A 19,949-nucleotide genomic window follows, 5' to 3' on the forward strand; every position below is an offset into this window, starting at 1 on the left:
TCTTATTTTAATATTCTTTTTTTGCTGAACTGTTACTTAAGTGAGAGGTTTACCAATATAGGAATCATATAATGATTTTTATACATGGCCCAGTGAAGATAAATACATAGACATGAATGTACAATGTATAGCATTATCAAAAGATCCTGAATATCTCAGATGAAGGACCAAGTTTTGTGTGATGGATTTGCCAGCTGAATCTGAAGGACAGTTAAGAATGACGGCCTCTGGTACCTGATCTGAGGCATTCTCTTGTAGGAGGGCTGTGCTCTGGAGTATCTCTGCAGCAGGAGTTCCAGTGTCTGAGCCAGCACTTGAGACAGGGTCTGCTGAGCCAATGCCGGAGATACGGAGCCCCACAGGTCACTGCGCAGCCCTGAGAGGAAATAGTGCCACATCTGGATGGAGAAGGAACACCTTTCACCCTGTGGAATACAGAAAAGCAAGAAAAGGAACAAAAGCGAAAGGAGATCAGGAGGAAAGTTCAAGGACACACAAGAAATTAACCAAATTATGGCAGGCCTTTGTAAGAGAACATAAGCGTAGTACAGGTTAATTTCTCTGTAGGGCTGGGCAATTAATCGAAAATTAAACTAAATCAACATTCAGAAATTCTAATCGACATAAACGTGTCTATATCGATTATTTTTATTCTGTTATGTCCCCACAGTGTGTTTACGTAATGTCCCTTTAAAACCACCCTACCAAGCTGTAGTCACATGATTCTGCACCTATCACGTGACCACATGGAAGGAACCTAAACGCAGAGGCTGACAGAGTGACTCGAGAAGCTCGTACCAAAGAAAAACACAGCGCCTGTGGTTTGGATGTGTTGTGTTTTGACTATAATTAAGAAATCAGTGAACAAAAAGAAGTCAAATGTAAACACTGAGAAAAAACAGTTTCAGTGATCAAAGCACAATCACACAGCAAATAAAAACAGTTCTCAGTTCTCAAAGAGAGGAACAAGCTCCAAGCAACATTAGAAAAAATATCCCAGGTTTAATACTGGAGCATATTTACAGTACAAGACTCATCACTGAACGATGAAGGTCAAAAATACAAAAACAAATTAATCATTCAATAATCGTAATCGTGGTAAAATGTACAATTAATGGTGATATTGTTTTGTGCTCATATTTGCCCAGCACTATTTCTCTGTCATTTCTATATTGCAAATAGTATGTGAACAAAGATGGTGAAAACGATAAATAATAGCTACATTTTGACATACTACCGATTTTTAAAACTTTTATATGCTTTGAGATTTGTTTTGCTCTGTTAATAAATAAACAAAAATATTCCATCCAAAAATGCTCTCTATATGCTGTCTGATATTTTTTACATGAGTAAACAATCCCAACAATGAATCCCAAGAATGTACCTAATACATGAGCTGAGATACAAGCAGAACTGTGTAAGTTGAATGAAAAAGAAAAACAAAAAGATTAATAAAGAAAGATGGAGACTTGGCCTGTCTGTTTTTATAAAAGCTCATGGTCACACCACCTGCACTCTACACCTGGCTACCTCACACCCACTGAGACACACTGCCAGACAGTACAAAGCTTCTTTGAAGGCCCAGCCTGGAGAAACTATCAGCATTCAACATTCAGCATTCTTCAGAACATCACCCAACATAAACATACACCACAAAAACGAGATTAGAGCAACATTATGGAACAGGAGAACATTAAGTTGATTTGGGAGTGAGGGAGAGAGAGAGAGAGAGAGAGAGAGAGAGAGAGAGAGAGAGAGAGAGAGAGAGAGAGAGAGAGAGAGAGAGAGTCTAATTGTTTTCAGGCAGAGAGGAAACAGTGTGACCAAAGAAAGATTATTAACAACCTTGTACAACATGTCGTAATGAGGACTGATGAGGACTGGGACGAGCTTCACCACAGAGTGAGCATTGAACCAACTGCAGAGTAACTCTGGAGCTTGATTACACATCCAGACTCCAACTACCTCTGTAATCTGGATGGGTGGTCCAACAAAAATGAAACATCTGTACTCAAGTTTCATTGGCATAAAGATTTAAGTTGCTAACATTGGATAGCTGCAAAAAAATATATCATTTGAAATAATATGAAATATTCCATCAATTAAACCAAGATTACCTGATTTGTTTGTAAAAATAATTTAACAATAAAAATATTATAGATAATACATTATTTATATTATTCAGAGGTGGACCTTCGCAGGGTTCTTGGTTAATGGTTTGTCACCAATAATTGATACTGATACTGATACTGAAAAAGCCACTTGGGTACAAAGCTTAAGCAGTTCAGACCCCTGAGATGAAACCAGAAGGAAGTAAACAGATGGAGGGATAGAAACAGAGAAGAAATGGAAGGAAAGAATTGGACTAAGGGTCAGTAGTGGCTCAGACACAGGCAGCCAGTCTCACACCTGCACACAGCAGGACTGTCTGCCCCATAGCTCCAAAGGGTGTGTTGTGTGTCCACTGTCTGGTTATGACTTAATGAAGGAAAAGGTTAGGACCACAGTAACGGATTGTTCCTGTACATATGGTTCAGTCTAATGTCGATTTAGGCTTCCCAATGTAGGCTCTTTCAAGAGAGTTTGTACATACACAATAATGCAGACTGTTCTACAACACACTGACTTTATTTATAAATCTACTTTAGCATTCTCGTTATTCCCATTTAAAACTCTGCTGAAAACGTAAATGTAATGATGATGATGATTTTGAACATTAACTCTATCATGCCAATGCAAGAACATCCTCCAGTTTTAGACAATACAGGAGAAAAACAATGTACTGATTTGAATGGCTTTTTTGCACCGTGGCTTAGTTAAAGGGCTACAGTGAATAGTTGCGTATTCACCTACACATCAGTAATATGTCGTTTAAGACTAAATGAAAGTGTATTATAGCTTGCCTGGCAAACACAGCCTACTGTTATCATCAGTTTGTGGGAGAAAACGTATTGTGATTATAAATAATAAGAAATTAAAAAAAAATGTATTAAATATAATATGAATAAGGTTTATTGGACGTGTTTAACTTGAGATATCACCAGACATAGCAGGCCTCCAGGGCCAGCCTTGGTGTATTTCAATATCTTTTGTTGTTGCTTCATTGAATAGACACTCGATGTAATGCATTACAGTGATTCTACCACTTAATACTTTTAAACTTACTTTAATGCACAGCCTCTTGTGGCTTATTGCTTTAATAAATCACAGAGTAGAAAGAAACAGCCATCTGTACCTCATAAAATGGTTTGGGGTCTGCCCAGTAGTGGCTCTCTGCATCCTGCAGTATACTGGTGGCACACACATGAAGGCAGTAGCTGGTCAGGTGTTCATGCACAGCGGCAGTCACATCCTGGCTCCTCTGGACGGGCAGCAGAGTCAGAGCCCTGGAATCGGACACATCAAAGCCACAGAGGCCAGATTTTAAAAAAATACAAGAAGGAGTCCTGCAGCGTACAGGTCAAAGCGGCACTAAGTGATTAATACCAGCAAATGGCTCCGATTATTACCTGCCAGTCATACACCACCTCTTTACTTCCTCTTTACCCCCTTTTTTTTAATCCCTGCTCCCTCTCTAAAAATATGAGGCCACACGTGCTGTCTGAAACAATCAGCCTCTCCCACCCCTTTTCTGTCTTTCATTTCTTTCTCCCTCACTCACTCTCTCTCTCTCACACACATACACACTTCCCCTTTGGCTCTTTGCAGGCTAACATCTGTTTTCCGACAAACACATGTCCTCCCATAGATAAATAGTTCTGTCAGGAACTCGCAGGCTCATGCAGATCCCTCTCCGATTCTTTACAATCCAATTACGGCATTTTAGTATTTCTGGCAACAGCCTGACAATCTGCCTCACTCGGGGAAAAAAAAATCATGCTTGACAAACTATAAATCGAAAACTCTCACCAGAAAAGCCTCCACCTTCACAAATACCTTTCGGTTTTATGTACAAATGCATAAGTTACATGTTCATTTTCCAGGCAGAGCTGATTTTTTTAACATGTCATTTTATGTTACATATTTTATCATCTTTGGGGAGACAAAGGGTTATTTATGAAGCTCTGAATTGCAAGTGGTGGAGTGTTGGAAGAGAATGAAACATATAGTGACTTTTTAGAAAAGTTCTTTACATTGATAATCTACAACTTAACTGAGAGAATTATTGCACTGATGCGCATGAATCAAACGATATTTGATATATCAAAAATCTTCATGCTCAGAGCTGAGATTTTCAGATGTTTTTGTCAAATGCACACACAAAGTATATTAAGAAATGTCAAAATGAATTTACGTTCTGGAACAAGTGAAAGCTGAACATTTCCTTTGGGGCTTGAAAACATGAAATAAAACATGAGAACAAGTTCTTTTGCCATGTAAGATTATGTGTTTCTTACTGAAGAAAACTTCAGACCTTCCAGAGATCATTAAGAAACCATGTAAATCAAGTTCAAAAAGTAATGATCCCAATATATAGCCAAAAAAAAGAAAAGAAAATAAATACAACAGCTGTTGTACTCTTTTGAAAACTGAAGTATAATAACAAACGTACATATCAAACTAATTCATTTCATCTTCAAAGAACCTATTACAGCTGCTGATTATTACAAACATAAATGTACTATGCAGTCTGAAAATGCCTATAAAAATTACACAGGGCAAAAAGCACAGATTTTAAACAAAGTGAGATGTTTTTTGACAATTGTATTAAACAGATTAGTCTGCATCCTCTAAGCAGAAGTTGTCACTTTAAAGTGACAGGAAAACCCATTCAATCATTTCGTCCTTTAACATTAATGACATGTCCAAGTTAATTTTGTTCTACAAAGACGCTTCCACTACAAAGAAGTTTCACACTGGACCTACATGGCCAATGTAAATAACAAGCTTATAGTCACCTATTAATACTGAACATTTTACACAAATGTTGCTACCGTTTCGAGTTCTGCAGCATAGTCCTGTCCATTTGGAAGAAAACAAAAATAAGATACAAATGTAAAGTCCTACCACTCTCTTTAAAAGGGGTCACTCACATGCGGTTTGTGTCCCTCAGCTGACTCTCATAGTATGTGAGTCTCTGTTGGATGTAGGAGCTTGAGGCCAGTAGGGTGGGGAGGTTTTTGATGGGTGCTGAGGCAGGCACTTGTCCTGATCTTTCCTCTAGCCTTGTCAGCAGAGCAGAGGTCACTCGGCCACAAACCTCCACAAAGCTGGAGCGTACAGGCAGCAGCACGTCATCCTTACACGCCACAGCTAGAGGCAGGAGAGCGTCCAGTTCCTCCAGCACACTTGCACAAAACTGCAGGCAAAAAGAGTGACCCATTGACAAACACTGCCAAATGGTATAACAAACTGATAAACAACAAGCAAAAGTAATAAACTAACAAAAACAAAGACAGGGCAGGACATGACCTTAAATCTAGGGAAATCTAGAGGCTTCACAATGTTTTATTCAAGCAAAAGCAAAGAAAGATCAGAATAAATGTTCAAGAAGAATAACATTACAGACAAAAAGCAAAAAAAAAAAAAATAATAATAATAATAATTATTAACCCAACCCAAAGCTTCAATCACTCTTAGCGCTGCTACTATTTACAGCTAATATTTTATGAAGATTTAAGTAAGTAAGAAGCTGTAATGTATATCTACAGGTGAATCTCAATAAATTAGAATATCACCGAGAAATTAATTTATTTCAGCAATTCAATTCAAAATTGTAACACATTATTTAGATTAATTACAAACAGAGTGATCTATTTAAAGTGTTTATTTATTAATTTATTTTAATGTTTATGATTATGGTTTACAGCCAATGAAAACCCAAAAGTCATTATCTCAGAAAATTAGAATAAACACAAAACACTTACAAACCTTTTTCCTAAGCCTTTAAGCTGGTCCCTTAGTCTGATTCAGTATCATGACATGGGGAAGACTGTTGATTTGACAGATGTACAGAAGGCAGTCATTGACACCCCCCTGCTGTATCCACGCATATTAATGGAAAGTTGAGTGGAGGGAAATTGTGTGGTGAAAAAAGGTGCATGAGCAACAGGGAAAACCACAGCCTTGAAAGTATTGTCAAGAAAAGGCCATTCAAAATTTTGAAAGATTCACAAGAAGTGGACTGTTGTTGGAGTAAGTGCTTCAAGAGCCACCACAAACAGATGTATCCAGGACATGGACAACAAATGTCACATTCCTTGTCCAAAAAAAACAAAAAAAAAACACATTGCTTGACCGGCGGCACGGTGGTGCAGCAGGTAGTGTTGCAGTCACGCAGCTCCAGGGACCTGGAGGTTGTGGGTTCGATTCCCGCTCTGGGTGACTGTCTGTGAGGAGTTGGTGTGTTCTCCCTGTGTTTGCGTGGGTTTCCTCCGGGTGCTCCGGTTTCCTCCCACAGTCCAAAAACACACGTTGGTAGGTGGATTGGTGACTCAAAAGTGTCCGTAGGTGTGAGTGTGTGAGTGAATGTGTGTGTGTGTGTTACCCTGTGAAGGACTGGCGCCCCCTCCAGGGTGTATTCCCGCCTTGCGCCCAATGATTGCAGGTAGGCTCTGGACCCACCGCGACCCTGACAGGAATAAGCGGTTACAGATAATGAATGAATAAATGACATTGCTTGACCATGCAGTGCCCATAGGGTGCAAGTGTGTGAGTGAATATGTGAGTGTGTTGTGCCCTGATAGCCATACAGGGTGTGTATCTGCCTTGCACCAAGTGATTCCAGGTAGGCTCTGGACTCACCACGACCCTGAACTGGATAAGCGGTTACAGACAATGAAAGAATAAATAAAATGTCCTACATGTTACAATAACCTGTTAAATGCATAAAAACAGGGATGATAATTTATAAAAAAAAATAAATCAAAAAAGAAAAAGAGATGCAAGCTAGAGATGAAAACATCAAGCAGATTTATCTACTTCCCAATGGCACTTTCAGAAGAAAAGTTAGCAGTTTATCTGTTGAGGCAACTTTAACATTAGTAAAACTCTCTGGACAAGGAGTTCAATATGCTTTGTATTAAAGTGAGTGAATCAGTCATGCAGATACGGTTGTGAGAGAAAGTCCAGACCATTTTACGATGCAGAGTCTGGCAGACTCCCCTCCTGTGGCACTTGGAAAGAGGAGCAATACTTTATCTCATGTTTCCACATTTGTCCTGGAGAAAGGATTCTCTTTTCAAGCCCTGAGTGAGAGCGTGATTACGAATGTGTGTGTGCGCGTGTGAGTGTGTGTGTATGTGTGTTATACCTGCAAAGAAGTGCCTCAGGAGGCGCCTCACTTGAAAAGAAGACCCCTAAGGGTTATCAGCAAAAGGAAGCAGCCTTGGATCTGAACATGCGCACACAAAACTTCCAATCTGCCTCCTCCCCCCTCATGCGCCCGTCTCCAAAATGAAGATATCACCCCTAGACCCTTCCCGAGCAATCCCCTCCCAACCCCTCATCCACACTCATGTGCTCCTCATTCAAAGCACATCAACAGGAACGACACTGGAGCAGGCCTGTGTATGTGCCGAGTTCACCACCAAATTTATACACCTATAGAAATGAGTTATGGCGCCAGGCTATTCAAAAGCAGTAAAACATGCGCACACACCATACATACGCTCCAACCCTTCCTTTTCCATTGGGAGTTACCGCGTCCTGAGGCCTCGGCGAACGTACGAAATAACAGAATGCCTGTATAAATGGAAACACTCCCTATGCCATCAATCAGACAGTGGACAAGCGAGCAAGAGGTGACTTCATACTTCTCCACTAAAATATCTGATCCACCTTGAATAGCCTCCTCAGTTCTCAGTCCCTATTGACTGGCTTTACACTAAAAAACCTGAACACATTTGAGCTGTTTGAAACTTTCACTAAAGGTGGCATCACATAAAGCCACTGCTAAAGTACTGCAAGTTTGTGAGATCTCAACTGAGAAACCAATTTTAATGAACCACTCGTCCAAACACTAAAAAATAGACTATATTAAGAAATATCCTTTACTTTACTCATTCATTTCTGCTAATGGCTTCATCCATCTCCATCAAGGTCACAGAATATACCTAGAATCATTGGATGCAGAAACAAGGCGGAAACACACAGGGTGTCTACGGTAGGGCATCACACACTCACCCAAGCGTTTGCACACTTTATATACGAACAGAGATTATTTCTCCAATTTTGCTAATCCACGTGATAATATTAACACAAATATTTCTACACTGATCAGCCACAACATTACAACTGCCTCCTTGTTTCTACATTCACTGTGCATTCTTTCAGCTCCACTGACTATGTTGTAGTTCTACAATTACAGATTGTAACCCATCTGTTGCTCTGCATACATTGTTTGGCTCCTTTCACCTTGTTCTTCAATCTTCAGGACCCCCACAGGCAGGTATGTTTTGGGTGGTGGATCATTCTCAGCGCTAGAGTGACAGTACGTGTAGCTTGTGACGGTACGAGTGGATCAGACACAGTAGTGTTGCTGGAGTTTTAAACCCCTCAGGGTCACTACTAGTCTCAGAATAGTCCACCATCCCAAAATATCTACTACCCAAATAATGCCTGCTTTGTGGTGGTCCTTTGACCATTGAAGAACAGGGTGAAAGGAGGCAAACAAATTATGCAGTGCAACAGGAGGACTACAGTCTGAAATTTTAGAAGTAAAAAATGCTGTTGTATTAGTAGGTATAATACTAAGTCTGAGGCATTTTAAAATTCCAATTCTAACAGGCCGCAAAATGGTCACGGCAATGCATGGGCCCCTGCCAAGTGAGTAGACTCAGTGGACAGATGAGGCCTCAAAATGATGGTTCAGTTCGACAACCGAGTCAATAAGCAACTGGGTTTGTCTGTTAAGAGCTCCGCAGGCGGTTCTGTGAGATAGAGGTGGGCGAAGGTATACTGCTACACACTCTCAGGCTCTGTGCTCTCTCAGACTGAAGGTGATGAGGACTCAAGAGGTGTCGGTGAGATTTATGGCTTTTTCAAGCCCGCTGCTCGGGCTCAGAGAAACCGTAACTAGCGCAGATCAAAGATATGGATCCCAATAGGACAGCCACCGCAAGGTTATTCCTCCATAAGGCTATAAAACATTTAAAAGCTCAGAGTTTCTTAACAGATACTTCTGAATGGTACTAAATTCCAGGCCCTCACCAGAAGACAGAAGGTTAAGGACGATGCGAAGCCATTGTCAACATGAGGTGGTCAATAACTCGGGTGCAGTTTCAGGGTGATAAATGGTTCTCTCAAATATTATGCAGGGCAAGATGCTCTGCAACGTGGAAAATTTGAACCCAGGCATGAATGTATGAATATGAATGTGTGAAATATTGATTCCATTAATGCATTTGGACTAGCTGTACCTTGGAGCCAGTCCTGTGATAGCATGATGTGCCTGCTTATGGTCCACTGTGATATGTGTCAAAAATGGTGGGGGTTGGGGGGAGGGTGGTTTCAGAGAGTCTCAGGGCAGTAGGGAATGCAAATAAATGCACGTGGTAACCTTTGAGTGGAGAGCCGCTCATTTCGAAGCACTGACCTACACATAAACGTGTTGTACAGGTCTTGAGTGTGGACAAATTCTGACACTTGTTAGTGATGTGGTTCCATGGGCACCAACTGCACCATCAAAGCACCAGAATTAAAATCAACCACAAAAGCTCTGATATTTCAAAATGTGCAACAGTCATTTTGTTCAACCTTTTGAGGACGATGTTTTCAAAGATGTAAAATGTATCACTAATGTGCACAATTTATGAACTCCAAGATCAAGCAACAGAATATCATCCCACACAAATATCAACAAATGCTCAATGATGTAAATATTAAAGTGTTAAAATCAATATAATATAACTATACAATACAATATAACGTATGTGACTGAAAATCCCAGCCCTGGAATAATAATACGGATAGATTTTCACAGAAGATATTACCCACCAACCAATATATTGAATGGGATATAAAATTTACACCCATCTTTTTTATACAATTTACACCCATCTTTTTTTCTAAGCTAGTAGTCTGCAAGGTCCAAACCACATAGTCTGCGCCCTCTTCACAGGCCTTCCACAGAAGCTTTGATGGCTCATCAATCTCCCCACACAAGATCAGGTGAAGCAGCTCTTGGACCAGGGCAATTGTAATGAGGGATAAAATGAGGCAAGACATTTCTGGTCAACAGGGAAAAGGTGGATATGGACATATCCTATGGAACCCATCCTATGTCCACTACTACAGAAAAGATAAGAAACAACACTGGAGAAGTGAGTGGGAGCCATGTAGGAGCCATGATGTATAATGTAAAAGGCAGGTTCACCACTGAAAGAAGCTGATCATTGTAGGCCTTATCCAAAGTTAAGATTATTAAATATATTAAATGGGGATAAAAGGAAAATTTCTGATTCTGAGATTTGCTACATTCGGATGGCCCCTATAATACCCTAATACAGGTCAATATTACTTTGGTTTAACTACTTATAATTATACTAATACAAAAGCAATGATAAATATATACACACAAATAATTATTCATTAAGCAAAGTTGGTTCTAACTTTATCACAGATTTAACGTTCAATTAATTCATTCATTCTGCATCTGTACACAGCAAACTCCTCACAGACCCGAGGTGGGATTTGAACCCTCGACCCCAGACCCTTGGATTTGTATCACCCTAAATAAAAGTAATATTAAATAAAATAATTTGTTATAAAACAAGTTGCCATATAAAAACTACCCTAATAAGTTACTTGCCTTAGCAATCATCTTGGGTACATCCTTCTCTGGACAGGTCAACTCAGCCCCTTGCTGAACGGGAACATTAACGGATGGAATGAGGGCAGAGCCGGAAGTATACGTGATCTCTTCCTGCTGCAAGGTCTTAGTGCACACATCCTCCAGGAACACTTTCACACAGTGAGCCATCGGAGGAACCAGCTCCCTGAATGCAGCCCTCCACTCAAACTCCAGGCACACTGCCTACACACAGATACCACAGCAGAATCATTGATTAATACAGTATAGAATAACGTGGATGTTCACTGTTCAAGGTAAAATAGTAATTATTAAGACATTGAGTTACAATGATTATTGGTGACTTTAAAAAGTTGTTTTTAAAATGTGTGAAAGGGTTTAACATGCATTTTGTCCAAATGATGCTTCCCCTGAACATAAAATAAAACCTATAGTTTTCTCCATGGAAAAAAAAATAAGATTCAGGTCTCAATTTAATGTTAACAACTAACAGAAAAATGACATCAGCTGTTTGTAAGGCTTACATCTGTGCTCTGCAACAGAAGGTCAGGAGTAGCTTTCCCATCCAGTGCAGTCATCTCCATATCATCTCTGACTTTTTTTAGGATCCCTATAATCAAACATAGAGACAGAAATACAAAGCATGCTTCGTTACCTAACCATTTTGTTTCATCAAATATACAAAATGGCTTCTGAATCAGACGTAAGACAAGAGTTACAACAGCCTCGGCCCAATTAAATATCACTTTTTCACAACATTTCATTAAAGATACCACACAGAGATAGACTAAGTGCTGAAAGAACAAACACTATCATAGACACACACAGGGCTTTGGGAAAGTGAGTCAATGAAGGGAAGTGCTTCTATAACCTGAGGCTGACATATTTAACTCTGGTGTCCTCTTCTATGCACCAGTGACCTAAAAATGACTGCAATGCCTTACAGGAAAGAAGTGGGCAAGGAAAAAAAAGAGCCGCAATTATTGCAGAAAGTGAGCTTTGTGTTAGTCCAAATCGGAGGCAGTGGAGTTGATTTGAACCCCAGATAGCTACGGCCATAACTGGGGTAATCCATGGCAGGGGTGAGGAGGAGGATAACTTGGTGTGTGCGCGCAAGTGTGTGTGTAGGCAGCAAATTAAAAGCGCATGCATCAAGACCACATTTTTCTAATCAGACGCTATGAATGTGAGACCCCGGGCGAGGCAATTTAGCTTAACAAGAGCGAGAGGCGCGCCGGGCGAAGGGGGAGAGGAAGCAGCCGGGGTGTCACTTTTTGACCTTTAAGCTCATCTGATGAATTTCTGGTAATTAAGTCATTTGATTGCCTGAATTAATGATTTGGATAACTGCCCTTTAAAGGCTGTTTACTTCTCTGTAAATCGAGGTCTTTTCTGCATGTCTTGTTTTTTAATGTAACCTTTATAGAAATTACTACATGCACCAGTCACTTTCATGGCAAGTGGGAAAGAAAAAATCAGCTCTTAATTTTTTTTCACAGGGAGAGAGGGAGAGAGAGAGAGAAAGAGAGAGAGAGACAGAATTAATATGTACTTAAAAAGGTATTTTAGAGATGCCAGGTCACACTGGTATGAACAGTTCTGTGAGTCAGCAGCACAAGACAAAATCTAAACAAAAGTTCAACTTCATTTTTCCAAACTTTTACCACAAAGAAAGTTTTGTTAAATATTGAACATTAAGCTTCAGGTCAGTTACCAGTTTGGAGGTGCAAGGTTTTATCACAACAATGGCATTCTTTAATACATCTGAGATGTGCTTTAAGACCTAGGCCTGTACCTCTGAGACTGCATGCAGACTCCCCTGCACAGTTGAGGAAGCCCAGCTCAGTTGCCAGATCTTCTACACGTCGCTCCAGCTCCAGAAGTGTGGAGGCCAGCTGGGTCAGACATTTCAGCTGGTGGGAGGTCAGGCAGAAAGTCCTCACTCTTCTGGGAGCTTCCTGGGGAGCTGCAGGATGGCACGGTATTCAGGTAGTTATGATACGAAAACATCAGTACTGCCAAAAAGTTACAGATTTACTGAAACACGATTAATATTTAAAAGCATAGAATGACCAGAAAATACTTATTCTGTGATATTATACAAGAGCAAGTGTCCAATCACAAAGATCTAGATAAAGACACACAATCAGACTAGTGTCCAAAGCCCTGGAACAAACCTTAAGAAACAGTGTTCTTGGTACACTAATGCAAATTTCAACAGACTTGTACGCACACAGAATCTCGAGTCAGTTCTCCAAGTACATTTTCTAATTACATTAAATCTGAATCTATTCATTTGCTCTCTAAACACTAATCATGGCTTCTAACTCTTTTCTAATCTGTTTTTATATTCTTAGGGTTCACTTGCTGGGTCCAAAATTTGATTCTTGCGAAATGGCACAATTCGGTTATTTATTTCAGTGTTTTCTGAATGACAAAGAGAAGGCACAAAGTCATTAGTACTAGTTATTCACTCTTAAAAATATCATAACACTCCTAACATCAAATCTGCTACAAAGTGGTTTTGAGCGATCCCACAGAAGAACCACTATGTTTGTTAAAGGCATGTGTGTGTGTGTGATGAAAGGGTATCTCTCTCTCTCTCATGGAATCATGGAAACTAGCAATAAACAATAAAATCATTGCATCTTATGAAGAAAAGTTTTGTTGTTGTTTGATTGTTTTCCATTTGGCAACACCTTTGAAAACTTTTTTTTGTTCCCTTTGACAGTATTACATCATTAATGATAAACCTGTAAATTAATAAATAAATATTAATATCAGTGTGTAGGAAGGTTAAGCTGCCACAAATTCGTCCAAAGTCACAAGACAGTCGGCAGGCACAAAACCACTCCAGACGCCACGACCTCAGCTGCCTCCACTCCATCAATCCCCGTCAAAGTTCTCGCTCAAAAAAGCTCGCTCAAACATGGCAAACGAGCACAAACTTTTTCCCGGCTCACCCGCCCGTGACCCCCGTCTCAAATATGGCTTTCCCATTTCTGAAGCTGCCAAAGCCATCACCCGGGGGATGTTCCGCATTAGGGCAGAAGAATGGGCAGCCGAGGAGAGCGCTGCTGTATTCTCCGACACCCCGACAAATACTTTTTTGTATGTGCTCTTAAATGAGTTCCTCCGATAGAAAAGGCATTGGGGAGTGGATCAGGAAGGCATTAACAGAAGCTGTGAAAAGCTTGAGGATGATTGAGTATGGTGGGGATGGAGGGATGGAGAGGGGAAAAAGAAAGAAAGAAGACCCAATAATTGCAACATTATTGCCTCTGGATCCTAATGTAATTTTGTCATATTGTTAGAACAAATCTGACAATATGACAACATACTTATTCCCTCGTTTCCTTCAGCTTAATCAGGCAATGGAGGGAGATGGGGAGGGCTATAAATATCTTTATTTGTGTTACATCCCCCACCCCGACCCCCACCACCACCATCACTTTCGCATTTTCGATTGGGTCCCATTTGCACATGCCAGTCTGGACGGATGATTATACTGATGCAGAGGCAGAAGTTGAACCCAAGAGCATGGCTAGTGGGCATCTCAGAAAAAAATCATGTGTGTGTATATGTTTGTTTGTGTGTGTGTGTGTGTGTGTGTGTGTGTGTGTGTGCATCATCTCAGCTCTCCAATGCTTCATTAATGGGTTCCACAGGGACCTGGAGAAGCTGTGGAGCATTGCATGGAAAACGGCTGCATGAATGCATGGAGAGATGCTCCAGAATCATGAAGAGCTGCAAAAAGAACCTCAAAATAAACAACAGCACAGGCGTTCTCTTTTATTTATATGGGAACTACCATAAATACTGCATTACACATTGAACGTCCTTGGACCTCATGTATAATTATAAGTGATGTAAGTACTGGTAAACTAGAAAAACTTAATGTTACATACATTATTATAAAAAATATTAGATACAAATTTGAAGTGGGCCCATGTACACGATGCTCTGAATAAGCCTCGCTGCATAATACAGATATCTTGCTAACACAGTAAGAGGTTTCAAATCAACAGTAACAGAAATGCTGCCACTTACTCTAAAAGGTCTGGAGACAATTCAGTAATACAGCACTGCAATAACAGTCCACTTTTAAGGGCTTGGCTTGCTTATAATTGTATTTCTTATAGACTCTTTTGGCTCTCAACAGCAGAGCCTACTAGTATTTGGACAATGAGGCATCTAAAAGGTGTAATCATATACCATTTGATGTACACAAAAAGTGGCTTTAGAAATTGCTGATAGGTTTAAACAGAGACCCATTACAAGTAAAAAGACAGATGATAGTGTGCAGTGTAATTTTTCACTTATAGCGGGGAAAAAAATGTGTTTCTTTTGACGTACCACAGTCTTACATATTCTAACCCTTTAGCTTGTGCCTCTCTCTCTCTCTACCCTTGAACTCAGGTCACTTTCGCAGCCGCCACTAACTCACACTTACGGCTGGCATCTCACCTTCATGTTTAATAGCCCGCTGTCATCCTGGCTTGTCTTGCTCCCATACAGCCATAGCCCAGCTATTTATTGCCCATCCATTAATGGCTTATTAAGCCAGCACTCTCATAGCTAACCATTAGAGGCCTGTGTGGGAAAGGATGGCCCAGGCACTAGAGGCGTAATGGGGGTTATTACAACACGGTGATGGAGAGGAGGTGGCCGGGGGGGTTGCTGGGAGCATCCAGCCATGTCATTTACAGTCAAAGAGAAAAAGAAGCCAAGGCAATGGCAGGGGTCATTAAAAGGGCATGACTCTCAGATCAAGTGCAGGGAAAGAAGAGAGACAGGATGCATGAGAAGATGGATAGCAGGTGATGTACTATACTGCTAAGTGTAAATAATATTTATATGCAAGAAAAATGGCACGTTTAAGGGTCATTGACCAGCTTAGAAAATAGCTGGTCGCTGGCCGTGGTGCTACTTCTAAGCATGTTAAGCTCTTAAAGGGCCCATGCCATAATAAATATATAGTTTTCACATTTAGAAATACATCAACAAATGAATGCTCCTGAAGTTTGGCCTGCTTTTTAAATACGACACATTACAAGTTGGAAAAGTGGAAAACAAAATCACCCCTCTACAGGGCTTTGATTCTCTGCCTGGGCAAGCACACTATTGGCCCGACCAACAACAGCTCTTTGGCAAGACTCCTAATGCTCCATTTGCTTACCTCTGTACTGTGATTGAACTCTAATGCTTCAGAAATGCTGTTTTTGTTCTGTAAACACTACTGTAAGTCTAGTCACAGCAGGTGACAGATAATCAAAGGAAAATAAACAGACAGTGTTCCTAAACCAGACTTTACTTTTCTATTGAGAGAATTCAAAAGTGGGGAAAAAGAGCTCTCACAAGGGTAAAAGTATATTGTTAATGACACTACGTTACCCCAACTTTAATCTCCTCAGTTTCTCCAGAGGGCAAAACTAACAAAATAAATAGATGCTATTTTAATTGTAAATGCACGTCCTTTTCCTCAAAGGCACTCTCCTGAATTGGGCTTTGCTTACACCAAATACAAAATTTGCGTCACGCTTGCTTTGACTGACATTTAGAGAGAGAGAGAGAGAGAGAGAGAGAGAGAGAATGAGGGGAGTGGCAGTGAAAATTGGCAGGAGGCTAGAGAAAGAGAGGGAAGAGAGAGAGAGTAAAAAAAAAAAAGAGAAAAGAAACGTGGGGAGGCAGGGAAATCCCCAAACAGTTGTTATTGATTCCGGTGTTTACGGGCGGATAGTTTAGTGCCGTTTACAAAACAGAACAGATGCAGCCAGTGAGCAAAAAGGTAAACAATTGCTGTGTGGCGTGCTGCCAAATCCCTGGCCTGGCGTATTAAACTGACGCTGAAGTGCTTTTCCCCTTTGGGTTGCACTTACTGCCACTTCATCTCCTCCACACTCGCTCGCCCCATTCTCTCCTTTCATTCACTCTCTCGCTAGCGCGTTCTCAAACACACACTCGCATACACACAGTTGTAGATGGTGTTGTCTGACTGGCTGGACTGTGTCCTGTTCTGACCCTTGGGGCCTTGCTCTACCTAGCTGGCTCATTAGTGCAGGGAATTGCATGTGTCTGACACAGGCCCTAAAAGCAATTATTAAATGCTTTTCACCAAATGATGCCCAGTCTCTTTGGGGAATGAGCAATCAGGCAATAATTTAGCCACTGATTTTTTATTTCCTTTCTCCCTCTCCCTTTCTCTGTCTGAAATGATTTGCACCATGATGGGCAAACACCAAAGGCAGGCTACCTCAGAAATGTCTGTTCTCAACTTTTATCACCTGTACTATTAAACGTAGTAGTAATAACAGTAATAATAACCCTATTAATGCCACTGTTGTGTCAATTCCTTTCAAAAAATTCATTTGAACATTGATGATTATTTTTTATATTATTCTTGTATTTAAGTTAAATTCCTTGATTTTTTAAATTATTTATTTCATTACAAATACATACCATATTATTTATTTATTTTATTCAGATGTCATATATTTATTCAAATAAAAAAGAGCGGCATAATTTAGTACTTCCCACCCATTCATGATATTTGGAAAAATGAAATATAAAAAATAAAGGAGGCTGAATTTCCTTAATATTAAATTGCATTAAATGGCAGGAAGTCACTCAGATATTGATCTAACTAAAAGAAACAAAATGCAGAGGGCAATCAAGGAGAGAGACAAGAGTCATGAGAGGGAGGGCCAGATTTCATGTTCCTGGTGTAACTGCTGGTGTTGCCATGTACGAGCCAACCCCACATAACAACAACAACAAAAAAAAGTCTCACTGACAAGTTTATCATCCAGTTGGATCAACAGTGGTATTCTCCACTGACTCTGACTGACAGGACAACAAAGCCCGCTCAGCATGTCGGAAGCTGGAGCTCCACACAGATGCAGATGTTAACAGTGGCACCAGGGGAATCCAGCAGCTTCCGTATCAAAGCTGCCTCAGCCTCTACCCATCCTGGCCCTTTAGCAGGGAGACAGGGCTCTAGTGGCATGGAGAAACACAGCAAAAATTCTCAGGGCCATGTTTCAGTGCACTCCAACACTCTCTGCACTTCAGGCAATGTTACTGTTGCTGTTGTTGTTTTTGTTGCTCTTCTTGTTGAAGTCAAGCCCTGATTAAAGTGCCGCAGGACACAAGTGGACCTCCTAGGGGGCTCCCTAATGGTTCAGGCTAGGTTATGTATCATGCTGTTTGTGTGTGTTTCGACTTTTGCTTTTCGACTGATCTGAGTCATGCTGAACATACGGTATAAGCTCCCGTGTTTACAAAGATGCGCTGGTATCTGTCAAAACCACAGATACAAACTGTTGAGTTTGTGGTGTCTATGTTTCTTAAAGTTTGACTTCTGTTGAGCATTATATTAAGGATTTAAATGATTTATTATATTGGATTATTTGTTTTTGCTTGTATTGTAAATACGCAAAAAACTAAAAAGAAAATAATTGTCCATTAACCGTAATCAGTGTAAACCGTTAAATTAATTGTGATTAATTTCTCTTTTTTTTTTATCCATTTCCTTTTCTCTGTAATAGCTGCGAATCCTTTCAGGCCCAGATTGTTGATTTATTTTCTTTTTGGTATTAGTTTATCTGCTCGTGTGTGTCATATGGTTATGGAATGTATTACTTTTAAAAATTGAAATGTAATTGCTTTTTAATATAAAATTAGAATGTAATTGTTTTTTACTTTTATTCCAAACTCAAACGGCTAACTAGGGTCAAATAAAATCAAATAAAAAACTAAAACTTTCCCCAACATTTAGAATTATATATTCATATCTGTATAAGTCTCATCTAAATACATCACACTGCATCTTTACATCATGGTTTGTATATCCCTATACATGTACATACACAATGTCTGGAGAAATTAGTAAACTGTTATTTAATTGAGGTATAAATGTGATTATTTCCTGTAAAGATGACTGTGTTCTCTTGGACTGAGCGCATAATGCTTACTGCTGTGTGGCTAATGACCAGTTCACAAGCTCTGTTACATTTTCCCAATTTAAAACCTTAGATTATTTTGAATTATGTATAATTAAAACTACAGCTCTATTGAATATGCACTCTTTGGAATTGTGATTAATTGCTCAGCCTTAGACAAAGACCGGCACGACCAACTCGGGCTTTCCTGCCAGAGGCGTTGTACGCTTGGGCCGCAGCAGGGGTTGCCAGCCCTTCCTGTTGTGCAAAAAGCTAGTATCTGATGCCGCGATTAAGCTGTACCAGGGAAGACTGACAGCAAGGACACCAGTGACAGTTTCTCCTGGCTCATTTTTCAGTGATACAATCTGGAAACATTTCCTTCCCTCAAGGCCTACTTGCATGGGTGAATCAACCTTTATTCCAAAACCCACCGGCAGTAAAGGCTGAAGATTGGAGACCACAGTAAAATGATTGCCTGATATCCTTGAACATTTTAAAAGGAGAAAAAAGAAAAAAGGGCATGTCTTCAAAAAGACACAGGCTCAATAGGTACAACCCAAGCTTTTTTTTTTTTTTTTACTTCCGAGCTAATAAACAAATCAAAGATATGACACAAAACAAATGTAATACTGGCTTTGTGAAACATTTCAAACACATTAAATGATCTGAATTAACGACATTTTTTCTTACCAAATCAAATAAAGAAAAAAAAGGAACCACTCAATGTTGAGGAAAAAAGATCACCTTGTGATTTCCATTTCAAAAATAAGTCTAAAAATGTGAACTAGCCTGCAATTAAATATGGCACCAACAACAGAGCTGTCACTTGAAACAAATTGGAAAAGTTTAAAAAATCCTAAAATCCAACATGAATAGCAGCAAATGGTGTTGACAATTTTGGAAATTCCATTATAACACATGAAGATGATTATCTGAAAAAATAGAAAACAATCAAATTTCCCCTCCATTCCAAGTGTAATTTGGTAGTGGTGTCTGTAAATCCAGTACACAACTGTCAGTACAGCAGGTATTATACAACTCATGTACCCTACTGGATAGAGGAAACCCATAAATACTGCATGTAGTACACAGCTTGTGCAGTTAAGTAGTATTCAGAACACACAATAACCGCTGAACAGACAGCTGACCCCAGAAGGATATTTTAAACGCAATACATTTGTTAGGTACAGTACATGTGCGAGCTCTTCTCAGGTGTGCAGTTAGATTTAAGAGTTGTTGTGGACTGATGGCATGAC

At 40.0% G+C, this 19,949-nt stretch overlaps 1 protein-coding gene across 5 annotated transcripts in view; it reads right to left on the bottom strand.

The window, feature by feature from the left end:
* LOC136677480 (uncharacterized protein KIAA0825-like) overlaps positions 1 to 19,949 on the bottom strand; it is a 121,743-nt gene that overhangs the window by 79,136 nt on the left and 22,658 nt on the right. For all 5 annotated transcript variants that reach the window (XM_066655038.1, XM_066655037.1, XM_066655039.1 and 2 more), the window contains exons 5-10: positions 12,546 to 12,716; positions 11,275 to 11,360; positions 10,751 to 10,975; positions 5,034 to 5,299; positions 3,236 to 3,386; positions 235 to 425 (exon numbers count right to left, since the gene is read on the bottom strand). In XM_066655038.1, coding sequence (XP_066511135.1) covers positions 235 to 425; positions 3,236 to 3,386; positions 5,034 to 5,299; positions 10,751 to 10,975; positions 11,275 to 11,360; positions 12,546 to 12,716 — 1,090 coding nt within the window. The remainder of the gene's footprint in view (positions 1 to 234; positions 426 to 3,235; positions 3,387 to 5,033; positions 5,300 to 10,750; positions 10,976 to 11,274; positions 11,361 to 12,545; positions 12,717 to 19,949) is intronic.

The sequence above is a fragment of the Hoplias malabaricus genome, chromosome X2 (genome assembly GCF_029633855.1).
Source record: "Hoplias malabaricus isolate fHopMal1 chromosome X2, fHopMal1.hap1, whole genome shotgun sequence".
Taxonomy (NCBI): domain Eukaryota; kingdom Metazoa; phylum Chordata; class Actinopteri; order Characiformes; family Erythrinidae; genus Hoplias; species Hoplias malabaricus.